Below are 26348 nucleotides of genomic sequence, written 5' to 3'. Positions count from 1 at the left end.
GCGCCCGGCCGACACTACACCGGACTGTGTCTCTGACCTTCAAGCCGAATCCAGAGCTCCAAAGATATGCTCAGCCCCAGCGTCGATAGCGGCAATGAAATCGCGCTAATAGAGGCAGGAAGCTGGATATGCGATTAAAGCGGTATTATCGCAGCAGTTGGGTTCTGCGAAGGCCATGTAGCATCTCAGACAAGACACTACAGCTCTTGAATGCGGTAAGACTTTGCCAGGTGGAGGCTTCGAGAAACACAGTCTTGTCCTTGAGGCTTGCACTGCACAGCGTCCCGAAGTGAAGGCGTTATGCAAGAGAAGCGCGTCTGCCCTCAACTGACAGCAAAATAACCACCAGAATGAAAGCAGACCAGCATTAAGATTCGACTGTTCTGGTAAAAACAACAAACACTGGTCGATGGCGGGCAATAAATTAGCAACTGATTATTTCACAGCTTCTCCTCTCTCTCCTTCAATACTGTATGCTTTTCTTTGACCTGTTTTTCTTCGAGTGGGGGCCAAGCACGCCCCCACAGAGCGCCAACGTTCTCGCGTCCACTTGGCTGCCTTCTGCCTCAACAAAGACGTGGTGCGAGCGCGGCAACGACAAGACTGTTGCTATTCCGATCCCTCTTAGCCTGACGCGCTCTGCTTGCGCTTATAGTCGGAGATGGCGGCCTTGATGGCGTCCTCCGCCAGCATGCTGCAGTGCAGCTTGACAGGCGGCAGCTTCAGGTGCGACGCGATGTCCGTGTTCTTGATCTTGAGGCAGTCCTCCACGCTCTTACCCTTGAGCCACTCAGTGGCCACGGAGCTGGACGCGATGGCCGACCCGCAGCCGAACGTCTTGAACTTGGAGTCGACGATCGTGCCGTTCTCGTCCACCTGGATCTGCAGCTTCATCACGTCACCGCAGGCGGGGGCGCCCACGAGGCCCGTTCCCACGTCCTTGGCATTCTTGTCCATGGCGCCAACGTTGCGCGGGTTCTCGTAGTGGTCGATCACGTTCTCGTGGTACAGGCGCGCCTGGCCGAAGGCAGGGGCGACACCGGCCGCGCGGACCGCCGAGAAGGCGCCCAGGGATCGCTTGAGAGCCGTGCGAGCGATCATGATACTGGTTTGGGAGGTTTCGATTGCCTTCTTCCCCCGACGGATTCCTTTGCGAAGTGAGTGACCCTGAGCCTCTCAGGAGCCGCGCCGCCTCGTGTGTGCCACATGAAATAGTTTAGTTTCAGCCAATGAGGAATACCCGGGCCACGTGTCTCCGCCAAATCAGCCCACATGCGCGGATTTCATTGGTGGGCGACTGTTTGGCCAAATGTGTGACGCATCCCCTCCCGTTTAACAGAAAGATGCAGGAATGATGGTGACGGGGGAGTCAACACCACCGGAAGCGCGTGCTCGCCGACGCCAAGCACAGCGCTGCAAGGCTAGCCCCCCTCCCCCGCGGCTCGAAGACGAACTTCCGGCTACCAGTAGACGCGCGGCACTGCAGTCGTGGAATCGCTGGCCATATCTCGTCGGCGCTGGATGAGGGCTAACGTCACGAGGCTCGTTGGTCTGCAGGTGTCGGACTCATGCCAGCCGCGCGCTGGTTTAAACGACAGCACGCGGGTCGTTCGTGAGCTGTTTACGCTGTTGGGAGAGCTGAGGGCGGCGCTTATTGGCGACTGGGGAGCAGGCGTGGAGTGACCAATACCTTGATCCTTCAGCGTGTGGATCGTTGCGCTGGACGAGGCCAGCGCTCTTCGAGGAGTCGCTCCGGTGGAGGCTGTTCATTTGACGTGGGCTCAGCTGAGTAGTTTACTGCGTTCAGTGGAAATCAATCCGCAAGCGGCCTACACTGCAGTATCTGCTGCAGCTTTGCGTGTGTAAGCTGCAACAAGTTCTGCTGCAAGGAGCACTGTTAAATGCTGAAGTCTCGTGGAGCATGCTGGGCGAAACAACACAAGCGTGCATCTACACGAACACACCGTAGCTTCGATGCATGGCGCCAATCATAATTGTCCGCTACCAGGTTGCACTTTGGTGGGTGAGCACGTGATGCCATTAGCTGTGGGCACGCGCCGGCCTGGCACTGGTCGTCCAATGCCCGAGGCACGTGGCCGCCTGCAAAGATGTGTGATCTTGCAATTTGCAAAGTTAGTCTCACCGTAAGACTCTCAGGGCCAACTTTCCTATCTACAGAGCCAACGCTTCGCATCACTTCTGGTTTCGACCTAGCCGATGTTCAATGACTCACCGGGTCTCGGTGATCGCTTTTTACAGCTTACACAAAACCCATTTGCAGTCACTCAAGACGAGTATTACAGCGCCCCGATAGTGGTATTGCGCCGCCCTCGATTGCAGAAGTCGCCGCGTGGTGACTTGCAAGTTGTAGTTGTAAGTTACAACTGCTCTCAAGCTCGTGCAATTCCTTTCTGCTGCTCTGCAATACGCCCAGTTCACTCTCAGTGTTGTCTGCGCGATCGACTAGAGTAGTCCGTGCTCCGACCCAAGATGTAGCTCATCTCGTTGGTTGTGGGGGAAACTCGTTTTTAGACAAAGTTTTTGTTGCTGCCACGTGCATGAACTAACCTACAATACTCACAGGTACTCACTCGCCACCATTTCGTCCATCGTTGTGTTAACCCGCCACCGACACTATTTGATTCGCTGCCGATTGCCACTACGAAATCGATACTTCCAAGGTACATTTTGTATTATATTAACGATGGCACTATAGCTCGAAACCTTCGACGAGCTGCGTTGAGGCAACAGGACGTCAATGTCCCTTGGCCGTTTCAGTCGCCCCAAACATTCTAACAAGGGTAAGCCCCACACCGTCATTTCCTGTGCCCAAATCAGACCACAATTGCAACGTGGATAGCGTCGTCACATTTCGGTAATCGAGCCAAAGTGGTAGTGGCGCAACCTCCATCCGCCAAACTTCTCGCTGCAATCGTGCGTGTGTGCGTTGGGACCGTACATCAGCCTCGACAACGTTGAGGCATACGACGACAACCGACACGATCGACACGCGAAGGCTTTCCAACACGACAGTCATGTCGTCCAGCATCGCTGCCTCGGTCAACAGCACATGGCCAACGTACCCGCAGGCTGCGTCAGACGCCGTCGTCACTGCGCTGCCCAACACAGGTGTCGCCCTCGTCGTTCACGAGAGCTACAGCGTGCTATCGACGAGCAGTTCGCTTGGTCGTCATCACACATGAACGAAATTTACCCCGACGTTTCGTCGCGGCACGCCACCAACGCAAAACGATGCCAATGGAAAGCCCACCCCCTTGCTCTGCATGTACATGGCCGAAATCAGGAACTGGAGAGAGCCCCTCCCGTCACATTGGCCGCCGTCACAGGATCTTGACGATGTGTCGACACCGCTCGATCTTAATCGAATCCAATTCCGCACTCGCTATCGTTGCACCGCTTGTCACAGCAACTCGGCTCCGCGCTCGTGACCCCGTCGCCCAAGCAGAGCCCTAGAGCCTGCACTCCACCGCACCGGCCGGCGCTCCCATCAGCTCCGCGCACTTCTCGCCACTATCCCCGACTGCGTCGCCATTGGCTGAAAAGCTCCAAAAAATTGCAATCCAACGTCAGTTCGGAACTGAGCGAATTGTTTGTTTGTATCCGGTAGGGGCGGCTACTTCTCGCATATAGGTACATACCAGCCGCTGCATCCATTGCCCCCCACACAGTCAAGTGCCTCCGACGCCATGAGCGACTCGTCGTCTCTCGGGGGCGCGCTGATCGCCGCGGGCGCGTGCGTGTTGCTGCTCTTCTGTGGGATCGTCTTGTGCGCGAGCTACTGCCACCGCCTGGACGACGACGTGGCCATCGACTCGGTGGATCTGCGCAGTCTACAACTGCGCGAGGACCTTGTGGACACAGTGCTGGACGCGGGCCGCAGCGAGTGGCAATGTCTGGTCTGTGCGCACATGAACCACCCAAACCACGAGCTGTGTCTGCTGTGCGGCACGTCGGCCGAGTTCTCGACGATGCAGGAGACGGTGGAGGACCCGCTCACGCACACGAGGACGCACAGAGTGGCTAGAACCACATTCCTGGGCACGGACAACGGCACGCTACTAAGCTCGACGTTGCTGGAGAATTTGGTCACGAGCTCAGACTCGGCCCCAGCGGTCATGGAGGACGCGTCCAAGACGCCGCTACACAAGGCCAAGACGCTGCCCATGCTGCGCAGCGAGTCGTCCTTTGGCGACTCGGCCCAAGAGCTGGAGGCCATCACCAGCATGAGACAGAGAGCGCTGCGCTATCGCAGACTCAACGAGATGCAGCTCAACCCCAAGCAGAGAGGCGCGAGCAGAAGGAGACTCTGGCAACGGGTGCCACTGCCCAATGGAGGCTTTGTGTGGGTCAGGACCATGGAACCCGCGGCGCCCGGGTCTGTGTTTGCAAGAGCGGACTCGTTCGTGAACAAGCTGAGGAACAATTCGTTCCTGACGAAGAATCCGCAGGCGCGAGACTTGCGTGGAGATTTGGCTGAACAACTGCATCGGAAGAACGCGGCGTCCATGGGCTTTTTCTCGGAACTCAATGCGTCCGGTACAGCGGTGAAGTGGCGAAAGACGGACTCGGTAGCGTTGGATATCGAGCCAAAGAGCGAAGACGGAGACTCGGCCATGGACTTTGAGGGTGTCCTGGCAATGACCTGGCGCGAGAAGAAACGCTGGTTCCTGAAGCAGATCACCAACCTTGCCGTGCCGTACACCGAGTCCATGTTCAAGATCGATGTGCGCCGTAGCGCCATCTTGGACGACTCACTGCCGCAGTTGGCCGGAGCCGAAGTCGACAGGTCAAGAATGCAGGAGCATCTAAACATCGGCTTCATCGGCGAACCAGCACTCGATGCTGGTGGTGTGCTGCGCGAGTGGTTTGGACTTGTGTGCAAGGAACTTTTCAGCGCTGACCGCGGCCTTTTCGTGACGACACACGCAGAGGACTCCAGTTATTGGATTAACTCCGAGTCCGCGAAGTGCGTACCCGAAGGCCAAGACCATCTGCAATATTTTACTTTCGCGGGCAGACTGCTCGGCAAGTCCATTCTCGACGGACTTGTGCTAGAAGTAAGCTTGGCGCTACCTTTGCTGAAGCATCTTCTGGGTGTCCCGATCACGTTCTCCGACCTGGAATTTCTGGACGAGGAACTTTATAAGCACTTGAGTTGGGTGCGGGACAATGATCATGTGGACGCACTGTGCGTAACATTTAGCATCCAGACACCATCAGGCGAAACCGTGGAGCTCAAGCCAGGTGGAGAGAGCATCGATGTGACCGATGAGAACAAGATGGAGTATTTATCGCTCGTGCTGCGCTACCGCATGCTTGACAGCGTAGCCGAGCAGCTCACAGCATTACTCAAAGGACTGTATGAGGTGATTCCGAAGTCTCTACTCACAATTTTCGACTACCAGGAGCTGGACTTCTACCTCAGTGGACTACCCACATTAAATGTGACTGATTGGCAGAACAACTCGCGTGTTCGACATGCAGCTCAGGATGACGATTCGGAAGGAATCGAGCGCGAGCTCGAGGTGTTGCAGTGGTTCTGGGATGTCGTTGGGTCTTTCACAGACGACCAACGAGCCCGACTACTGCAGTTTGCAACTGGCTGCTCGCGTGTACCAGTGGAGGGGTTCAGAGCACTCACGAGCGCCAGTGGAATTGTGCATTCGTTCACGCTGCAGCTTGTGCCCACAGGCACGCCCCCACTTGGAATGTGTCCGCGTGCGCACACGTGCTTTAACCGCATCGACTTGCCCGTGTATGAGACCAAGGAGGATCTCACCTCGTATCTATCTCTGGTAAGCCGTTGTGGTGGCTTTTCTCATTATCCGTGGCACAGATGAACTCATTCGTTTGTATTGTTTCGTGTTCATGTGCCTTCAGGTTATTCAAATGGAGATCACTGGATTTGGTTTCGAGTAGGGAGGTACAAAGAGGGGTGAGAAGGAGAACAATGTGAAGTATCTAAAATCAAGCCAGGCGTAGAAATTTCGTTTGTATGTTTAATGGTTTCAGGCTGCTATTATTGTTTTCTGCATGGCTGGTCGGTTGGTGTGGGCAGTAAAAAAGAAGTAGTAGTTGTGGAGCTCAACCTTGAGGCTGTATACAACATGGCGGCGAAAATGACCAAGCGAAGCAAGAAAAAACATGTGAAAAGGAATAGTGATCCGCCTCTGAGCGAAGGAGGCGATGATGACAGTGGTGGCAACGGCGTCCCCGACAATCAGCCGTATGGTAGCCATCGTCAGTGTTCAAGCGGACCGACAGTTGATCTAAAATTCTTCCGGACAAGTGCTCAGCTCTACGGAGAGCTGCACCAACGTTTGAGTCGAGGCGGAGCAGACAATTTTACAGATGCAAACGTCTCACAGACCGGGCGACAGGTTTTGCGTGCGCTTGATGACTTGGCAGAAGCTGCAGATCCACGATTCGAATCGAAAAGCGCGTGCCCATTCGTGATGCTCCTGTCAATGCTGCTGCCAACACTTCGGAAATACCTGACATGGACACAGGCGACTAGATCGATTTGGGGGCGCAACTTTCTTGCTTTACGACACCAGAGTACAAGCTCCGATGGACCCATTTACAGAGGTGAGGCTGATACTGTGTTTTGGGCGATGCTAGCCCAGCACGACATCCTCACCCGGTTCTCATTACATACCGCGCACATTTTGCGGCTCATTGAGAGCAACGATGGCATCAACCAAGAAGGTGACTACACAAGGCAGTCCCCTCATCACTCAAAAGCTGCAAAACCTGCATCTCAGGCGTCTTCGGGATCTGAGTCTTGCTCCTCAGTGGCGTCGACGCCTCGGGGGGCAGCCGACACTGCGAAAGTGCTCACACCACGAGTCACTCGAGAGCAGCGGTCCTCGGTCCCTCAAATCCATTACATTTCTGCAGAGCTCGCTCATGTGGACGCAGAATGCAAGGTGCACCTAGCAGATTTGACCGAGAGCCTGGTTGAGGTCGTCGATATGGTAAGGTCATCGTGAAGTTCTTTGTCGAGCCCAAGAAGAATTCCACTAATATTCTTAGTTTGGTGAAACAGATCGCCAAGCATATGTGTGCACCCACTGCAAGCAAAGACGGAGGGAGATCACGAATTTCAGCGGTAGATCACTCGTTTACAGGACTTAATCTTGGATCAAGCTCACTGTTAGTTGTCTTTGAAATCCTTGTGCAGAGAGAATTCATCGAGCGGCTTGTGCAGCATTTACTGGAGCCCATGGGGCAACGCATGCTGGCAGAACCTTCAGCATCTTACATCGACTTGTTTCCACGACTGCTTGACCAGTGCATCACCGTTACTATTGAGTGCGTCCCCATCTCCGGCACGAACATATTATTTTGATTCCTAACGCTTGGTCGTTCACTCTGTGGTGAATTTTGTACGGCACAGCAACTTCGCACGGAGTAGCGAGAAACGGAATGAGCTGCAAGCAGCTCCGTTCGAGGCAGGCGTGATGCACCTGCGTACTTGGAGTTTTAAGCTTGAGATCGAGTACAATACGCTCATCAGATCTTTGAGCAGCAGCAGCAACAACACTGATTCTAGCACGGACACGGACTCAAGCGACCATTCTCCTCTGACCACGGTATATCCAGCAAACAACCGATTGGAGCTCATGGCATTGGGCGGGTTCAGACGTCTGGAAACCACGTTGAGCTCGTGGTTAAATGCTTCATCAATTACGGGGACTGGACCGGACCCAGGAAGTGGCACATCATCCAGGTCCTGGGGGGTTTCGAGCCTTGCAGGTGGCATTCGTAGCACATTAGTGCGAACTTTTTCGGGTAGATCTACGCTTAACGGTGCTCCAGTGTAGATAGCCCAGTTTATAAGATGAACCTGACTGGTCAAAGCAATGATTTGTCTTAAGTCTTCATGTCAACAGACCACCACGGCATCAATCACCCAGAACATTAGAGTTGACAGCCTGTCGTATCTGAAGCGCTGAGGGAAGTCTCCGATATCGATCTCGTGAGTGATAAACCGGAGAAAATCTTCTTCTTCGTCTCTTCCAGTACTTGTGGAGCGCTCAGCGGAACATATTTGACAGCGCACTAGATTGTCGCGGATGTGCGTGTGGCAAGTGCTTGGGTCATGGAAGCAAATATGCTCGTGAAAGGTATCATATCCTAACGAGATGACTCGCATAGCTGCAGCGGAGAAGACTGAACGGCGTTCCAACGACACATACGTTTTTGCGCTACTGTGCTGAAGCATTAAGCGGTGAACGGCGCGTAAGAAGAGAGTTGTCGTGACATCATCATAGAAGACATCACTATGAAGACGCGTACAAATAAACTTCAACGTCAATAGCATGCAACACGGAGTAGTTTGGGTATCAATCGTACCTGGCGATAATGATAGTCAGATCATCCAGATCGGTTTGATCACTATGCGTCCAACCAAATGCGGTAGGCAAAGTGCCACTGGGCGTCGGTATCAAGCTGCAATCGTCCCAATCCAGCAAGCGGAACCTCAAATCCCCCTGTAAACAAGCACAACAGCGTCAGTAAGGTATGACCTGTACTCCGACTCGATCGTGGTATCGCGTTTTGTACGTGATGGTTGCTTTTGGTATTCCTCTTAGCCAGGAGAAGCGCGTTTTCATCCGAATCCGTCGCGTACACACAGCGGCTCATTCTGGAGGCTACGATAGACGTGAAACCTGTTGCATGATATACCAACTAAGTTAGTTTGCCAAATCTGTTTGCCCCTTCCACACCAAACTAAGCATTACCAATTCCGCAGCCGAGTTCAAGAACAACTTGTCTCTTGAAAATATCCTACATGTGCAGGCGTCAATACTAAAGAATGATTCATGAATTACGTCAGGATAGCTGAACACACCGGGGCGCTGTAGATGTATTCCGCCAACAGGAATGCTGCTCGCCAAAGTTGTGTCCCTGCAGTATCCCACGTAGTACGGCTGCATGCCCCCAAGACGAATGTAGTTTCTGTACCCCTTGTGACATTGCTGGCTGGAAGAGAGACTTCTTGTCCAGATGATTTCCTTCGCTTTTTTGCTTGTCTCCGAGGCACGACGATATCTCCATCAGCATCCTCTACAAAAGTCGGAAGAAGCGCCACGATAAAAAGGTGCTCTGGGTCTGACTGTTTTATGATAGTATGCTGCACGCGGTCCAGCTCCAATTCCACTTCAGAAGTCACGCTGTGTGTTGTTGGCAGAACCTCCGAAGAAAGATCCAGTGAGCCGAGCTGCGCACAACGATCTTGATCCATGAAATTTGACATCATTTCCGCTAGTCACGAAATACATTCGATACACACATGGTCGGATGTAAGAATTTAATGCGATGCCTAACACAGAGATCAGTCCAGCAAGCTAAGCACCATCTACATCGTCCATCTCTTCCGGGTGGTCGAGATCCTGCTGCCACATCGAAATTTTGTCCTCAGGAAACTTGAATCCATGCTGTGAGCACTTGGTAGTCGCTATGTCACACGCCGTCTTCATAACGAGGTGAAGGGGGACGTTTATACGCGATAAACCCGCAAGAGCGGCGCCAATGAAAGAATCTCCTGCTCCATTGGACTCCACGACGCTGTCAAGTCGAGTAGCGGGGATATGACGAGCCATTGATCCAGCCATCTCGAGATAGTAGACACCTTCGGGGCCCCAGGGACAGATAAATGCCTTCACCCACTGATCCCATTCCTCGCCCCATTGCTGAGCTAGAATTCCTTCAAAGAACTCCTGTGCACTCGAAAGGTTCACGTTGTCACGAAGGTAGTCCTTGGATATGAACACGTAGTCTGCGAGCGACGCCAGCCTATAGGGCAACAACACATATGCCCATTAGTGTAGCAAGTCAGATCCTGGCAGGTATCCTTACTTTTGCTCTATCTACCCCAAACGACATTGATCTTACGTCTTGGCAAGGCTCCATGGGTATCTCGGGAACTCAATCTCGACGGAAATTTTCGCCTGAGGTGCACGAGCTCGCACGTGCAGCATCATTTGCCTCACAGTTTCCATGTTGCGTCCTTCAAAGTGAAACCACACAGGCGCATTCATATTTTGTCGGACCTCCTTCAGATACCGCTCCAATTGTTTCGCAAACGCTTCGCAGCTCAGTTCCGCGATCGTCCGCGAGTGGACAATCGTCCGAGAGCCTGTTATTCGACTTGACAGAATGTACTGCACGCAATTCACTCACACACGTAAGCAACGCAGACATCAAATTCGAATGTGCACGAAACACTGCACCCACCGACACGGGCATGGAGCCCTCCGTTTCAATGACTGCCAATGAACAGTCTACCCCAAAGTCAGTCATATCAGCGTGGATAAACGCGGCGTCGTTGTCTTTTGCCGGGTCGGTCGACGTGCTTAACCACCAACAGCGACCTCCAAGTTGGGAGCAAACAACCTGCAAACGGCGATAGCATTAGCTTCTGCATTATTCACTTTTGAACTTGTAGAAGGCAATCACCAATGCACTCGCAGCATTTCCTCCCCTGCACTTCCACGATGCAAGTGATCGCGCCTTCGGGTGTAGGTAGTATCAGTATGTATGTTACCATATCGAGTACTCGGGATGAAAACTATCGCAACGAACCTTTGCGTCCTCTGTATTTTCACATGTGGGCAATCAGGTCAATAGAGGCTACTGCACAATGAATGTAGAACAAGGGGGCATACCTTTTGGGTACGTGGCCACTTCATGGACCACGTCGATGGCGCCCGTTCCGACCGCGATCACCTCCATCAAGCTCGCGGTCAAAAATGTTTTTGTATTTTACGTTTTAAATTCTTGACTCGATCCGTATGAAAGTCGAATTAAACGTTTTGTTTGTAACTTACCGATATATTACTGAAAAGTGATCCATTCGTCTACAAAAATGGCATCCAGCCGATGTACATTTGGGCGAGGTTCTCGTGCGATGTGGCCTCGTGGATGAGCTTGTCCACTTGGCCTTGCACTGAAAGTGGGAGTGTCTCGTTTTCGGGCAGGATGCTGCGATGGGAGGACGACACGAGCGGGCGGATAGCGTCGCCCAGGTTGTAGATGCCACGCAGTCGGTCGTCGATGGTCGTGAGCACAAGGCGCGTCTCTGCTTTGCTGCGCTCGCTCGAGATTTCGATACTTTTTTTGGTCGAGCCACTGCTGCTTTGAATCGCCTTGCCACGGCGGCCCCACTCGACCAACGGATCGTGGATGAACGACTCGAGCACGCTTCGCAGCGTCTCGCTGTTTTCTCGAAGCAGATGTATCGTTACCTCGCTGACCCGACGGAATACTCCTTCATAACCTGTGATTCCGAAAGCGTCAATAATGTTGGGCGTCAGACGGAATGGAACGATCTCGGGCTTTGCTAACTTGAGTCCCTTATCGAAAAGGCAGTCGAAATCCACGTGCACGCACTCGCCAGTGGTGCAGTCGATCAAAATGTTTTCACCGTGACGGTCACCTAGACCGACAATGTGCCCCACCATAGACCACACGGCTGCCGACCGCGAGAATGCGAGCCGAGCCTCAAACCAGGCCGTCGGGTCGGCGAAATTATTATAAAACCACTGGTGAAACCTCGGAGTGAACATTGGGTGCGAAAGCACCTCGCGGCGGTAGTACCGCGCCATCGCTGACGGATCTTGCGCGTACTTCTTTTGCATGTCGAGAAATTTCTCTTTGATATGTGTCAACCGAACAGGCTGTATGTAGCCACGCTCGGTTTTGTGGATCTGACCGATAAGCTGCCGCATAGCCTTTGTATTCCGTACCCACTCCATCAATCCGCTCTCCTCGTTTAGACACACCACCGCGTACGTGCGCAATCGGAGCTTGCGCTTCCGGCCTTCTCGATCTTTCTGAAGAAGTTTGTTGATCATCGAGTTGAACTCCATCATGCGTGCATCCTTCCGAAGATCACCAGTCTTCTCGCGCTTACACAGAAACGGATACATTTGGCCATCGGTGCCCAATACTTCGATGCGTTTGGGCTTTTCCTTCGTCATCATCACATCAGCTTTATCACTAAATGCCTTGATGTAAACTTGAGCGTTCGATGAGAAGGCGACATGGAGTTCATCACGAGGGGCAAGCCCCGATGCCGGCCGGATCGTAGTCAATGCCGCCTGGATTGGTACGAGAATTTTGGTTCGAATCCGGCTCAGTCGAATGTGGATCTTGCGCTGATTATTACCGGGGTCGTGGCCAGCGAGACTAATAAGTTCTTCAGCCATTCGCATTCCCTCCGAGAAGCTGTCTGCAATCTCCTTAAGACCGTTCGAAATTAACTGCTGCTGTGTGCTGGAGATGATTTCACGTGCACGACTTTTTCGCTGGCTATTCAATGATCGCGAGAGACCCAGTAGTGGCCACATAGCCTGTGTAGGGTAAGCCAGGAGCACCCGAATCATGATTTTCTTGACGCCGTCCACGACAACTGGGTTGGGGTGGCAAATGCGAGATATCACCTGTGGGAAGCACACAAACCACTCATACGCCGGCAATGACTCGGTGGCTTCATCTACCACCTTGCCGATATCAGCCAGAATGTTCTGTTCAGGGCTGGGCTGGCTCAGATGGTTCTCAATTTGCTGCATGGTCTTGTTTACTTTGTTGCTTGTTCGCCCACTGGAAGAACTGGCGTAAAGTACCTCGCCATACTCGAACCATAGCGTCAGCAGTCGGGGAAGTGACTGGAATACAAACTTTGTTCCGTGTGTCAGCGCTTGCACATAGTTTTTCATCAAATTAATCAGGTGCGCATGAAATACCGAATCTAGTGCAAGATCGGCAGCCTCGTCAGTGCTCACAGACCCACTTAAAGCATCGGGGTGGCGTACACTCAGCAAGTACTCGTAGTATTTAGCCAGAAAAAAGTAACCTTTCTCCCACGTGGGATCGAAGTGAATGACAGCTTGATACCGCTCGATCACCTTTTTGCCTTGACGCTGGCCAGACTCTTGCATCCAGTTGGTCGCCAACAGTAGGTTCTTCGCGCTTAAATGAGGGTCTTCAACGTCAAAGTCCAACGTAGATGCATCAATATCAACTGGCTCGAGAATTTGCAAAGCCTCGTACATTCGGTCCTGGCTCACCAGCAGCTTGGCTTTTTCAATCAGTGCGTACTGGTTGTCCACTGCTTCAGCATGCATCAACGCGCTGGTGGCGGTGCGAATAAACCCTTCTTTTCTAGCTAACTTCGCGTACAGAAGCCAGTTCTCGGATACTTCATTTCGTAGGTCTGCCTCATGCAGAATTACTCGGCGAAGTGCGAGTATCGGATCACGGTATTTGAGCGGTGTTGCGATGGCATCATACCGCATTTTCCAAGGCGTTTGCTTTTTCCACAGAAGACTGCGCTGCCCTAGTTCGTCATACTCCTTCATATTTTTTAGAAATATAAATCCCTGTTCAGCCTCGTGCAGGAAGTGGAGCTGATGAAGAAATGGATACGCGCGTTGGTATGATTCTGCGGACGCCGCGGCGAGTGGTGCCATCACTTCCAGTCGTGCTGCTTCCAGGTGGCGTTGGAAATCATCTTGCTTTCCGCTATGTAAACTGTGGAGAACGCGCACGAGCATCAGTTGTGAGACAGCGAAACCCTTCAGCCGCCCCCCATCAGACGAACTGGTCGACGAAACAAGTAGCGGATTCTGTTTCTCCGCACTCAGCAGATCTGTAAGAAGCTCCCATCGTGACAGGCGCCAAGAGCATTCAAGCGCAAAAGGGTACATCGTCGCCATGAATTGAGGTTCTTGTGTAACAATCCCGTTGATGTGCTGCAACGCGCTTTCAAGTCGCCCTAGCTGGATGAGACAGCCAATCATTCCAGAATAGAGCTTAGGCTTCAGCGTATCTGGGTCCTTGTGTGCGTTTGCTTCCAACATCTCCGCAGGAGGCTGCAGCATCACATGCTGGCTAAAAGACAGTCGAGTCGGTCTAGACGATAGAGCAGACTGGATTTCTTGGATAGCTTGTTCGTAGCAAGCTAGCGCATCTTCCCACTGAGCAAGCTGCTCGTGATCAATAATCTGATGCATCAAATCAGTGAGGTTCAGCCCCTCCTCTTGGTCCTCGCCGTGCAGACCCCCTCCACTATCATTGCGCCGGTACGTGTCGTATAAGCGGCGCAGTGTTGTCAACCCGATAAGTGCGTCCGGTTCGTCCACGCTCTTATATAACTGCTGGAGATAAAACGCATTATTTGATATCAAAGACAGGTGGACCGGTCCCGCCATATCAATATTGCTGTCTCTTGACTCCGTAGGTGTAAACTCTTGCTGTCGCAGATAAACTTCAAAATATTGGATAGCTCGGGCGTATGCCTTGATTTGGTATGCAGCGTTTGAAAGCGAGCGACTCGGAATGTCTTTTAAAAACTCCTCCAGATACTCCTTTTCGTGGTCATCCATTTCGGAGGGCATGTCTGAACGGCCAGAAGCTGATGTCTGGCGGCTGGCAGTGCTGCCACTGAGTGCGAGGCGCTTTTTCTCGCTGGTCCAAATCCATTCATTCAGTTCATCGATTGTCGAGAAAATGGTCTGGGAGCACTGGTCATGGCGACGAAAATATTCTCCAACAGCATTTTCAGACGTGCTGCCGACACTAGTCACTGAGTCACTTGTGTGCTCAGATTCAGGCGGTGGTATTAGGATATCATCCATTAAAATACCGCAGTCCTGGTCATTCAACACCGCCATAACCTCTTTTTTAAGCTCCTCGCCAACGTCAGGCCTTCCAGACCGAAGCACATTCTGTATCAAATACGGCAACAAAAATCGGGATATTTTGGGGCACGTCACGAGGGCAGTCCTACACGCCCAAAAGATCTTCCGCTCTGGCGGCTGAGAAAGGTGAATCAATCGCCGACACCACATCAGCAGCCATTCCTCATATGACGTTCCATACGTTTCATAAAACGAAATATCATCGCATGCAGGGTGCAAGTTTCGGTCAGCACTTGCTGATAAACGACGGTCGGATCCACTATTATCGTGACGTGAAGATTTACCGCCCGACAAAGAATAGTTTGTTGACCAATATGGCTCAACGAACTGAAGGACATCTTTCCGCTCAAATCGTCTTTTCATCCATTCGGGCATGGGAGACCCGGGGCCCTTCCTCGTTTTATAAGACGACCCAAACGTAGTTGTTGATGCCAAGCTTTGGCCACTATGTTGTGGATCGGCTGTCAGCTCCCCCAAAAACTTCAGAAGCTCCTGAATTGCAAAAGCTAACGAGTCAGTGTTCTCGGGTGCTGCACGTAGTTCCTTCAGCAACCATGTCTCTATCAGCGCACAGGCTAAGTCCTTAGTCGAATGTTCAATCTTTTGGTTCACCTTTTCTTTCCCGACAGCAGCAGTTCCTTGCGGACCAGCTGCCGTATAAAACATGCTTAATGGCACGCGGGCGCCATCGATTGCACCCAAGGCTCCCAAGCATCGTGCGCAAAGCAATTTTATAGGCTCATGGCTCTCCGTTCGTGACAGCTGTAAAACAGACAGCACGACACTAGCAAGCGCTGGATCGACGTATATATCTCCTTCATTCTGCATCAGGGCTTCTAACTCAGACCCACGGACAATCAAGCATCGTAACAGTTGTGTCAACGCCATTTCACGAACCGCCATGTCAAGATGATTGACGTAGGCTGAAAGGTTCATCAGGTATTCATGTAATGGTCGGCATCTTGGATCGCCGTCATCCGCGTACAAGACAACGTAGATCTCATCGAGTTCGGGAATGGACGGTAGCAACGGAATCTTCGGGAACGCTGGCTTCAGTTCAGCTCTCTTTTCGATGAACAAGTACTTGAGGACTTCCACAGCTGCTGCAATGCATTTTGTTTGAGCGTCATCTCTGCCTGAAGGTCCGACTAGACCAGGGTCACCATTTTTCAGATGGTCGAGAGCCTCAACATTCCAGCATTGACTAGCATTCATGGATCTGTCCTCAAGCAAAATGGCCGAGGATTCGTATCCAAAACACGGAAGCAGACTGACAATGATAGAGCTTAAATTCGCCTCCAGAGCTTTCGTTGACATCATTCGCAAGAAATTTCCCCATGCTTGAATTGCATGCACTTGCAGTTCACGTTCTGTGAGACCGACCTTTAGAGTAGCCATCACTTTAGGAACAAAAGGATCAACGACCCCGTTACTCGGCGTACTCTCAGAATATGCCGATCCACAATTATAAAGTTCCAGTAATCGGTCAATGCTTTTTATGGCCCGTATCTTCAATTCAACGACGGTGTTATCGCTGATGCGATTGCCTAAATCCGTCATGATGCCCAAAAAGTAAGGCCGAGGCATAAACCCCTCTCCAAGTTGTAAACTTGTCATTCGTTCACTCGTCTCCACACCCCGAGAAACTTCATTTAAGCAATTTGCCACCTCTCGTATCGCTCTCTTAGCCATACGATACTGTGAGCCGCCAAGCTCCCAAGCTAACAAGTTCATCAACCGCAGCGGGGAATGTGTAATTACATCACGGACAGTCAAATTTTCTGGCAAGAACTTAAACAAAAATTCCCATTCTGCCAAACGATTATTGTTTGAGACTGCCTGTACCTGGTGAATAAGAAGGTCCTTCAGCACATACTCGAGATGATTCAAGAGAAGATTAGCAATAGTCATCGGTTGCCTCCCTTCTGAACCATTGTCAGCCATTACAACATCTTCCACTGTGCCGTTGTATTCATCAACGTACGCGCGCAACATCCGTTCGTTTTGATTGAGCACAAACTTCGGAAGCACGTATGGGGCACCGGCTTTCAAAAACATTTTTGCGTCAACCTTGCCCTCCATGAATGTGCGGAGAAACAACTTAAGTGCCTGAGTCTCTAGCAACTCGTCAACAAGCGGAAAGTAGAGCAACTCGGGAAATTCGACGCATGATCGTCTCCATGACATCCGGTGGTGAGCCATAATGCGGCAAATCTGGTCGTAAGCAGTCGCTGCATATTTCAAGCGATTCGCAATCTGGAACCGGTTCCACAAAGAGACCAAACGCAGGAGAATCCACGCGCAATTATCTCCGCGGTCACCTTGCTGCAAGTCACACTCACAACCAATGGTACCCGCCGTCAACATTGTAGCCATGATCACACTATCATCAGAGCTTTCTGCTGCTGCAGTCAAAAGAGCCTCCAGTCGCTCCATCAGACCAACAGAACCATCCTTTGCTGGATCAATCATTGCATCGAGAAGTCGTGGGTGCTGGACAATGGACTCCAGAATGGCTTGACGGATAAGCCCCGAGGGACTTTCAAAACCATTCAAAAGGAGCTCGACAAATCGCATGCCGGTTGGATCTCTTCCCAAATCAACCTCACAATGTTCAAAAATGCTGGACATCGCGTAGATTTTTACGACACGCACGATTTCGGTAGTACTGACCGTAGCATCGCAAATTATGGGCTCGAACAGAGCTAGTGGAATGGGCAGCAAATCGAAACTGTTTGCACTGTTTCGGCATTGGCAGCTCTTAGGGCGGCAATTTCCAGCGCAAACTTCCCCCTTGTTGAGATGATTCACGACACCAACAGATGCTTGGCCGTACGCCACTGCACATAACACTGCTCCACACGTTTGAATTATTGCTGACGAAATTAATACCGACCCCGTGCGTTGGATCTTGTCGCTGAGAGCTTCTACGATGCAGGTGACCATCTTTTTCGGCGAAGTGAGCGACCCACAAACGACAAAAAACGCTAGAAGGGGGAGCATAGCAAGATAGGAACACACTGCCGTATCAAGTAACGTATCCTGCAATATTGCCTGATAGGCAACTTTCCAGGGAAGAGCATTCCGCCAAAAATCCTCACCGGCGACATTAAGCGTCGTCGGACGTGACCACACCAAGTATACCAACATTGGACCGCGTAGGGCTGCAGGTTTCTGGAAAAGAGCATCAAGCACAATGTCTCCGCTACGAACGCAATCGTACGAGACTTCAACTAGCCTCTCTGATGGAGGTATGTCGTGACAACCCGGGTGCTGCTGGTACAGTTTTAAGAAGTCGACATACTCCCAACAATCAGGTGTTACAAAGGTTTTGTCCCGTTCAATACTTTGTGCAAGTATCTGTTGGGTCTCGACGGTCTCAATGACCTTGGTTAATAGATTTCGGTATTTTTCCAGCTCGTGGTCATCAAAATAGCGAAGCAAGGTTAGCCATAGATCCAAGTAATCGGATGTAAGCGCCGTAAGCGAGGGTGCATACGTGTTCACAACCAAATCCACACGCTGAAACAGTGTTCGGAATATGGCAAAACTTTCTAGGCGCACAAAGGCCACAATGTAGCGACGAAGAGGTAAGATGATCCGTAAGCTAGTCGAAATGGCAACAACATTTCTACGGTCTGTGCCACTTCCGATCGAGATTAGATCGAGCACCCACCGACTCAACTTTTCATGAAGCTCACCATTGTTCTGGCGGTGCCAGCCAGACGACGGTCTTTGCTCATCCACAGATATTTCACTTCGCTTTCGCTTGCGAGCTATTTTGCTTGATCGAGTTGAATTGGACCCGCTGTTCGCCAGCGACTTCGAAATGAGGCGAACCACCTTTATCAACACTTCCTTCGATGACAGCACACGATGAACACCATCAATGATGCTCGATCGAAATGATGGGCTCAACACTCTAATGTCGATGATCTTCAATAAATCCACAAACAATGATGAGGGGGACGAGATATTGGATTGGCGAATGTATACACACAACACCGAAAGCACCGACTTCCAAATCATTTCCGCACTAGTTTTGCTTTCACGGCCAGCAACGTGAACTAAATGCATGTTCCCAGATACCCATGTCTCGAACGGCGGCCAGAGTACATCCGTAGCAAACGTAGAGAGGCGCGGATAAGCTTCCCCAATCAGTTCAAGAATCGCAGCGCTCGCTTTAAGTATCCGAGGATTAGTTTTATGAATCAAGCTGGACTTCAAGTACATCAGCGTCAGGCGAACAAACCGCCTTTCCGAAGGTACGCTGATCTTCAACATCGTGTGAAGCAGTCGAAACGTACTTTGTATGACTTCATCGACGCTTTGACTGGAAACAGCCCCGGTCACGTATGTTTCCCCAGCGCTTTTCACAAGCGTTTCATTCTTGACAATGAACAATTCCACTAATTGGCATAACCTGTCAAAAGATTGATCCTCTTCAACCATCGCATGATGCTCACGGGCAATTCGGTCCGCTAGCACAACCACCGACTGCCGGAGAGTCACAACCATGCCGTACGAGCCAACTTGAATCGAAGGCAGCATCTGCTTCAGCTGCTCTCTACGTTCGTAAAGATGGCTCGAATCCGTAATCGGCATACATCCACACAGCGTAGCAGTACTTTTCGCTCCCAGCGGTCCATCAGCATCTTGGTACACATGGATCGCCGTATCCAAGTAGCACATGATGTTCGCTCCTCCAGGCAGCAGATCCGTCGCTTCTCTGTTTTTAAGCGACTCCTCCAGCAAGAAACAGTCCTCCAGTAGCAGCACGGTGTCTCGAAAGAAGTGGATGAACCCGTACACGTCGTTTCTCTGGAGGAACAAAATCATCTGCAGCGTTACGCCGCGAATCTCTCTCTGGGCCTGTCGCAGCCTCTCGTTCGTGTAGAACGACACCATGTAGAACAGCATCGTGGCCAGCGTCGGGTAGGTCGGGAAGCCTGACGCCGAGGGGTCGTCGGCAGCGCGTGAAGCGCCCGTGTTGCTCTCCATGAAGAGCGTCATGGAGTGCGGACACGCGCTACCGCCCAGCAGCAGCGCTAGAAGCTGACACAGATCCTGCAGCACTAGCACTGCCTTCTCCGTCGCCAGCGTCGCCACTGGGCGCATGAGCTTGGGCAGCAGCTTCCGCAGCTTGGTTAGTATAGTCTTGCAGCGGCGGATGGCCGCAGGTGAGCCCGAGTCGTACGCGCGGTCGTCATGCTGCCGCTGGTGCGCACGAACGTGCCGCAGTAGACTGCCTACATCGCTCTTCTCCGCGTCCTCGACCAGCGGCGGCGCCATCCCGAGCGTCGTCATGGCAAGTGGTGGCGAGTGCAGAAGACAAACACTCCCACTTCAACGTACTTAAGTGGATTGTACGTGGTGCGTTGTACATAGGTTGCGCGGTGATCGCACTAAGTGCGCCCTCAACGCTTGGCAACCGCACGCTCAATCGAAGATGGCGACCAAGGGTGTGTGGCAGCTCAAGCAGGTGACAATCCGTTACTGCCAGCACGGCGGCAGCAGTCGCCACGTGCGACAGCTCCTGGGCGACGAGCGCTTCCTCAAGTTCGTGGAGGCGAACCCGCAGGTGCAGTTCGAGACGGAGCTCAAGGGCGCGCGCCACCCCGTCCTCATCGGCGACTACGGTGCGTAGCGGGCACTGAAAATTGCGGTTATGGATTGCAAATGGAGGTGCTTAAATGACGTTTTGGCTGCCTAATTCCAGTGACAAATGAGCGCAAGGTCAGCGACATCAAGAACCAGGACATCCCCTTCATCCTGGACCAGGTGCGGCTCACAAGCGATTGACACACAACGCAATACTGTCTGGACTGGTTGTCAGCGTTGCTCCCTACGGCTACTTTGCTAACGGCTACATGTGATTATGGTGGCGGGCAATTCTTCTGCAGCTGGAGCGTCTTCGTAATTCTAGCGGCCGCAAAATGACGCACATCAAGAAACCCGTGATCTCCAAGCGCCCGACCATCCAAGGCATCTGGCAGCCGGACCTCGACTTCCCGGAGTTCAAGATCAGCGACCGCACGTAGACGTCGATGCTACTGGTTTGGGAGAATGCAGTTTTCAGGGTCGTTAGCGTAGCTCATTAGCAGCAATGGAGTTCACTGAACACTGCAACAGCACTGCACAGGCTATCTCAACAAGTGAAGCATCAAATATATTCCTTCAACAGCCGCCGAGAGAAGGGAAGAGAGGTCCACCACCTCGTCTTCCACCTCCCCTCTCTTATAACTCTTGGAACTACGAACTAGCAGGCGTGTTCACGCCGCTGCGGTAGCTCAAGCTCAAGCTCAAGCACCAGTGGCGCCATCCAGCTTAGAAACCGTGCAGCACCACCTGGGCGTCCGTGCAGATCTCCTGGTCCAGCAGGAACTCGCGGATGTTGGTTCGCTGGTCGCCCGACAGCTGGATGATCTCGCCCAACTCGTCGTCCTTGACGATGGCGCCGTTGCAGCTGAAGTTCTTCTTGAAGGCCTTGAGGATGCGCTTCACGTCCAGGTCGTCGGCCAGGCCCTGCACCGTCGTCAGACACTTGCGGCCGTTACGCTGCTGCACACGCACGTGAACCTTGCCACCGCCGATGCTCGAGTCGTCCTTGGCGTCGGCAAAGGCGTCTAAAAAGAAGCAATCAAATCAGTACAACGCTCCGCATCTACCTGACTACTGTACACCTCCATATTCACCCTCCTACTTCCGCAATAACGCACCGAAGGTCTGGAAGTTCTGGATGTCGGCCATATTCGCTACGTGTACGGGACTTTTGTATTTGAGTGGCGCCCGTCGGATTCTCCCAAGTTCTGCGCTATGATTGGTCGAAAACCTCGAATCACACCGCATTCACACAACTATGTGCCTCGCTCTCATTGGTGGATAATCATATTGAAGCGCGAAAGGGTGCGATCATCGCAGTGCATCTACTATTAACATGGGCAACGCGCTGCTGGTCGCGTCCGTCAAGGACCGCCAGGCGGTGGCACTGGCCGATGCCATCCTCCCCTTTGACAACCTGCGGCTGCGCGAGATCGAGGCGTTCTGGCGCGCGTTCTACGACTCGGCGACGAGCTTCGCGCTGTCCAGGAGCCAATTGCGCTCCATCTGCTGCCGCGCAGTGGCCACAGGCGTCTCGAGTTTGCAGGGATCGAACTCTCGCATCGCCGAGTATGCTGACGCTGCCTTTGAACTATTTGCAGATCCTTTTATGCAGAGAAGGTGGCAGCCAGGGGCTAGAGGGATGCACAGCCAGCAATTTTCAGCTTCCAGCGATAGTTTGGCGGCAATTGACGCCCTCGAATTCCTTTCGGCTATTGCGTTCATTGCTGCAATTCCGCTGGATGAGAAGATCGATTTGCTGTTTGATTCGTGGGATATGTCGGAGGACGGAGCGCTGGACTTAGATGAGTTCACGATCTCATTGAAGTCGACGCTGTCGGGACTGGTCAAGATCCTTCAGCCGGTTGGCCCTAATCTTGCAGTCAGAGCGGCGAACTCGGATACGGTGGTCAATGAAGAGGAGATTGTGATGCTGGCTGAATCGACTTTCAGAGAGATCACTACCTGTGGAGTCTCGTTGTCGAAGGAGAAGTTGCCAGCGCAGGAGACTGCCACGATCACGTGTGAGCAATTTCGGGAATTTTGTGCTAAGAACAAGCGGGCAAAGGAACTTTTCGACTTGTTTGATGTTGCAGATGCTAGCCCGGAGAAACGTGGGATAGAAGCTGGAGACCGGGAGGATTCAATGGAGAGTACTGAAATTACGCTAGTGGCCAAGCTTGAAAAGCACTCAGAGTCGTCGGACTCATCAATAGTCGTGGATACACCGATGGATGTTATGCTTGATGACGTCGGTGATATGTTTCTAGCAGTAAAGCCGTGGATAGGAGCAATTGTACCCCCAAGCAAGGTCCCCCCGATTTCTAGAGGAGCCCCACTGATCTCAGTCCAGCTAGACTGGGTATTTGGATACAGCGCGCAAGACTGCAAAAACAACGTGCGCTTTGCTTCAACAACGGCCGGTGGCAGAGCTGGACGCTCCGAAGAGATTGTATACCCAGCTGCAGCAACATGCGTTGTGCTCAACACAAAATCCATGACTCAGCGTCACCATCTAGCTCATACAGACGATGTGTTGAGTTTATGTCTGCATCCCCGCCTTCCCTTGGCTGCAAGTGGTGAAATCGGCAAGCAACCTAAGATTATTGTGTGGGATTTAGACACAATGGAGACCCAATGCATTTTGCAAGGGTTTCACAAGCGCGGTATCTTACAATTAGCCTTCCTGGCGCCTGAATTGCTGGTATCAATCGGTGGAGACGATGATCACAGCATTGCAATCTACGAGTCATCCAGCAATTGGAACTCTGCAGTATTGAAAATTTCGGTGAGAGGTAACAAAGCGGTCCCGTTCCACCTCACTACAAACCCGAGGACACCTAACGAGTTTGTTACGTGTGGTCAAAAGTACATCGAGTACTGGTCACTTGAAGGAAAAGAACTTGTGTCGAAGAAGGGTTTGCTGGGGAAAAAAGGATCTCTGCAACCGTTTCCCGTGGCTCAGTATCTCGAAAATTCTGAACAGGCAGTAGTTGTCGGAACAAGTGATGGCTTTTTGTATCTCTTCCTTGCTCGGCAATTGACATCCGTCATTAAGGCACACGAAGGAGCAGTCACTGCCTTATTTTACTCATCTGGGCTTTTGGTTTCTGGAGGACGAGATGGTCAAATCGCTCAATGGGATGATAAGCTCAAACAAGTAGGCAACGCTTTCCAGATCCAAGATTTGCTTGAATCAACTTCACTGTCTGAGCGCAAGGGAATTCGAAGTTGTTGTTATTCGCCTGATAGACGAACTATCGTCGTTGGGACACTAGCGTCAGAGATCTATGAACTGGATGCTAAGACGGGCCAAAATACTCACTCGGAGGCACTCACTAAAGGACACTTTCAAGGCGAACTGTGGGGATTGGATATTCACCCCACAAAGCAGCAGTGTTGTACCATTGGAGATGACCAAACGCTTCGCATTTGGGACTTAGCAATGCAGCATGAGTTGGGATTCTTAGAGTTACCGATTCCAGGACGAGCTTGCGCTTACTCTAGCGATGGCAAATTAATCGCAGTCGGTCTTGGCACGGAGGAATCTGGCAAGACTGGAAATCCGTCTCGGGCAAAGACCTCATCAGCTAGTTCTAAACGACGGCAGCCTAACGGTGGCTTCGTGGTGTACAGTGCGATGGATTTAACCTGTGCAAAGGAGCCTTGTTATGAAGCAAAACGTTGGGTGAGCGATATAAAGTTCTCCCCAGACAACAGAACGCTAGCAGTCGCAAGCCACGATTCCAAAATCTATCTGTACAATGTTCTGAAAGGTTTCTCAAGAACTCACGTTTTCAGTAAACACTCGAGCTATATCACACATTTGGACTTCTCACTGGACGGGAACTACTTACAGAGCACCTCAGGCGGATACGAGCTTTTATTCACCGAAGTTAAGTCTGGCAAACACGTCACAAGTGCCACAACATTTCGGGACGAATTATGGCACACTATGACCTGCACGCTGGGCTGGTCAGTGCAGGGAATCTGGGAAGCAGAAAGCGACGGCACAGACGTAAATGCCGTTGATCGATCTAACAACGGAAAGCTGTTGGCAACAGGCGACGATTTCGGAAAGGTGAAGGTCTTCCAGTATCCTTGTGCCTCGGAAAAAGCCTCATTCCTCGAGCTGCGTGGGCATGCTTCTCACGTCACGAACGTTAGGTGGTCGCCTGGTGACAACTACATAGTGTCTGTAGGTGGAAATGACAGGTGCCTATTTGTCTGGAAACATGACCAGCAGCCCACAATGGAAGACGCCAATCACAAGCGCAACACTACCAAAAGTGAAACTACCAGTTTCGGAATCGACTTACTCAGTACGAGAGCTGAAGACCCTTTGGAGGTCGTGGCTACGAGCGATGATATTGGAGATGAATTTATGGCGGTACGACCATGGCTCGGGGCCGTTGTGGCGCCTTCAAAGGCTGCTTCGCTGAAAGTGGACAACACGTCTCCGAACTCAAGGTTGGAATTGGAGCGAGTTCACGGCTATCAAGCTCAAACTGCTTCAAACAATGCTCGATATGATTCCAACGGCAAGGTTGTATATCATACTGCCGCGCTTGGTGTTGTGTTCGACAAAGCTGCTCAGCGTCAGGCTTTCTTTAAGAGTCACGACGATGACGTCGTCGCATTGTGTCCTCATCCGAATGGTACAACCTTTGCTACGTCACAAATGGGAAAGAAGCCCAAGATATATGTCTGGGACTCAGTGAGCGGAGCAGCTGTAGCTCCCTGTCTGGAAGGATTTCATCAGCGTTTTGTAAATGTTATTTGCTTTTCAAGCGACGGCACAAAACTCGGAAGTGTTGGTGGCGATGATGATCATTCCATTGCAATTTACGCTTGGCAGAGTGGTGTATTGGTATCACAATCTCGTGGAGAACGCAACAATGTGCGCGGTATGTGCTTCCATGCTGCCACGATGGAGTGGGTGACATGTGGTGACAAACATATTCGATTCTGGACGGAGCAAGGGAAAAACTTAACTTCGAAGAAGGCAATTTTTGGGACGAAGGCGTATCAAAATGGAAAGGTTCCGTCCGTCTTTGACTGTGTTGTATCGTTTGGGCAAATGGTAATTGCGGGTGGGTCGAGTGGACATCTACTTGTATTTCAGAGCTCAGTTGATTTGACAAAGGCAGTACCGGCACATGACAGCGCTGTATTGGCACTGTATTCAACAGAGAGGGAATTAATTAGTGGTGGAAAGGACTCCAAGGTCATCGTTTGGGATGCCCAGCTAAATAAAGTGGCTACATTCGATATGAAGGAGTACACACTTCAGGGGGCCAAACTTTTGAACTCGGAGATTCGAAGTGTTTCCTCTAACCGAGTTTCTCCTAGAGTTTTCTTAGTTGGAACTGGCGGGAGCGATCTACTTGAGCTCGATGCTGGCCGCGCTCAACCAACTTTGTCTACAATCACACGCGGACATTTCAAAATGGAGGTCTGGGGTCTTGCGTGCCACCCAACCAAACCTGAATACTGCACTGTCGGCGATGACCAAACTATTCGAGTGTGGTGCCTCGCTAAGAAAATTCAGCTAAGGGTGCAGAGGCTTGAGTGCGTAGCTCGAGCCTGTGCATTAACGGGCTCAGCCGACATTGTCGCGATAGGATTCGGTGGGCGCAATGCGGTGACTGGTCTATCAAAAGCTGCCCAAGCAAAAACAGGAGGTATTGTTTTACTGAGCTACAGTGACTTGACGAAAAAGGTGTTTGAAGATCGCCCTTCCAAGCAAGCTATCAGCGAGATGAAGTTCTCGCCGAGTGGTTCCGTTCTTGCCGTTGGGTCGCATGATCATAAGATCTACCTGTATCGCCTTGATCGGAATACCACCAAAATCACCAAAGCATCAGCTTTCGACAAGCATCAAAGCTACATAACTCACCTTGACTTCTCAGCGGATGGTCAAGTGTTACAAAGTAATTGCGGCGCCTACGAACTTCTTTTCAGTAATGCTACCACAGGTAAGCATATCACATCTGCGAGCAGCACGAAGGATACTCA

The 26348-nt window shown here is 51.7% G+C and overlaps 8 protein-coding genes across 8 annotated transcripts; 3 read left to right on the top strand and 5 right to left on the bottom strand.

Annotated features, from left to right (window-relative positions):
• Positions 1–624: 624 nt before the first annotated feature.
• On the bottom strand, positions 625–1101 carry KRP23_2349 (Iron-sulfur cluster assembly enzyme ISCU, mitochondrial; the record flags this gene model as incomplete). Its single annotated transcript, XM_067887073.1, has 1 exon — positions 625–1101. The coding sequence occupies one exon, from the start codon at positions 1099–1101 to the stop codon at positions 625–627; it is 477 nt and encodes a 158-aa protein (XP_067749695.1).
• Positions 1102–3707: 2606 nt separating this feature from the next.
• On the top strand, positions 3708–5940 carry KRP23_2348 (E3 ubiquitin-protein ligase SMURF1; the record flags this gene model as incomplete). The annotated part of the gene is made up of 2 exons (XM_067887072.1): positions 3708–5816; positions 5902–5940. 2 exons carry the CDS (start codon positions 3708–3710, stop codon positions 5938–5940), a joined length of 2148 nt encoding a protein of 715 aa, XP_067749694.1.
• Positions 5941–7909: 1969 nt separating this feature from the next.
• Positions 7910–10761, bottom strand: KRP23_2347 (Ketohexokinase; the record flags this gene model as incomplete). Its single annotated transcript, XM_067887071.1, has 12 exons — positions 7910–8306; positions 8380–8516; positions 8590–8696; positions 8769–8814; positions 8879–8913; positions 8992–9291; positions 9383–9822; positions 9922–10190; positions 10264–10422; positions 10486–10539; positions 10612–10622; positions 10695–10761. 12 exons carry the CDS (start codon positions 10759–10761, stop codon positions 7910–7912), a joined length of 2022 nt encoding a protein of 673 aa, XP_067749693.1.
• Positions 10762–10886: 125 nt separating this feature from the next.
• KRP23_2346 (Serine/threonine-protein kinase ATR) lies at positions 10887–15944 on the bottom strand (the record flags this gene model as incomplete). Its single annotated transcript, XM_067887070.1, has 2 exons — positions 10887–14736; positions 15715–15944. The coding sequence occupies 2 exons, from the start codon at positions 15942–15944 to the stop codon at positions 10887–10889; spliced, it is 4080 nt and encodes a 1359-aa protein (XP_067749692.1).
• A 2989-nt stretch (positions 15945–18933) lies between these two features.
• Positions 18934–20036, bottom strand: KRP23_2345 (uncharacterized protein; the record flags this gene model as incomplete). Its single annotated transcript, XM_067887069.1, has 2 exons — positions 18934–18950; positions 19037–20036. The coding sequence occupies 2 exons, from the start codon at positions 20034–20036 to the stop codon at positions 18934–18936; spliced, it is 1017 nt and encodes a 338-aa protein (XP_067749691.1).
• A 142-nt stretch (positions 20037–20178) lies between these two features.
• Positions 20179–20770, top strand: KRP23_2344 (54S ribosomal protein L51, mitochondrial; the record flags this gene model as incomplete). The annotated part of the gene is made up of 3 exons (XM_067887068.1): positions 20179–20368; positions 20449–20510; positions 20633–20770. The coding sequence occupies 3 exons, from the start codon at positions 20179–20181 to the stop codon at positions 20768–20770; spliced, it is 390 nt and encodes a 129-aa protein (XP_067749690.1).
• Positions 20771–21056: 286 nt separating this feature from the next.
• Positions 21057–21479, bottom strand: KRP23_2343 (Protein translation factor sui1; the record flags this gene model as incomplete). The annotated part of the gene is made up of 2 exons (XM_067887067.1): positions 21057–21355; positions 21449–21479. The coding sequence occupies 2 exons, from the start codon at positions 21477–21479 to the stop codon at positions 21057–21059; spliced, it is 330 nt and encodes a 109-aa protein (XP_067749689.1).
• A 187-nt stretch (positions 21480–21666) lies between these two features.
• KRP23_2342 (uncharacterized protein) lies at positions 21667–22658 on the top strand (the record flags this gene model as incomplete). Its single annotated transcript, XM_067887066.1, has 2 exons — positions 21667–22526; positions 22604–22658. The coding sequence occupies 2 exons, from the start codon at positions 21667–21669 to the stop codon at positions 22656–22658; spliced, it is 915 nt and encodes a 304-aa protein (XP_067749688.1).
• Between the last annotated feature and the right edge of the window lie 3690 nt (positions 22659–26348).

This window comes from Phytophthora ramorum, assembly GCF_020800215.1.
Source record: "Phytophthora ramorum isolate Pr-102 chromosome Unknown Phyram_PR-102_s0002, whole genome shotgun sequence".
NCBI lineage: Eukaryota > Oomycota > Peronosporomycetes > Peronosporales > Peronosporaceae > Phytophthora > Phytophthora ramorum.
The sequence above is the reverse complement of the archived record's forward strand: the minus strand, read 5'-3'. Positions and strand labels throughout refer to the sequence as shown.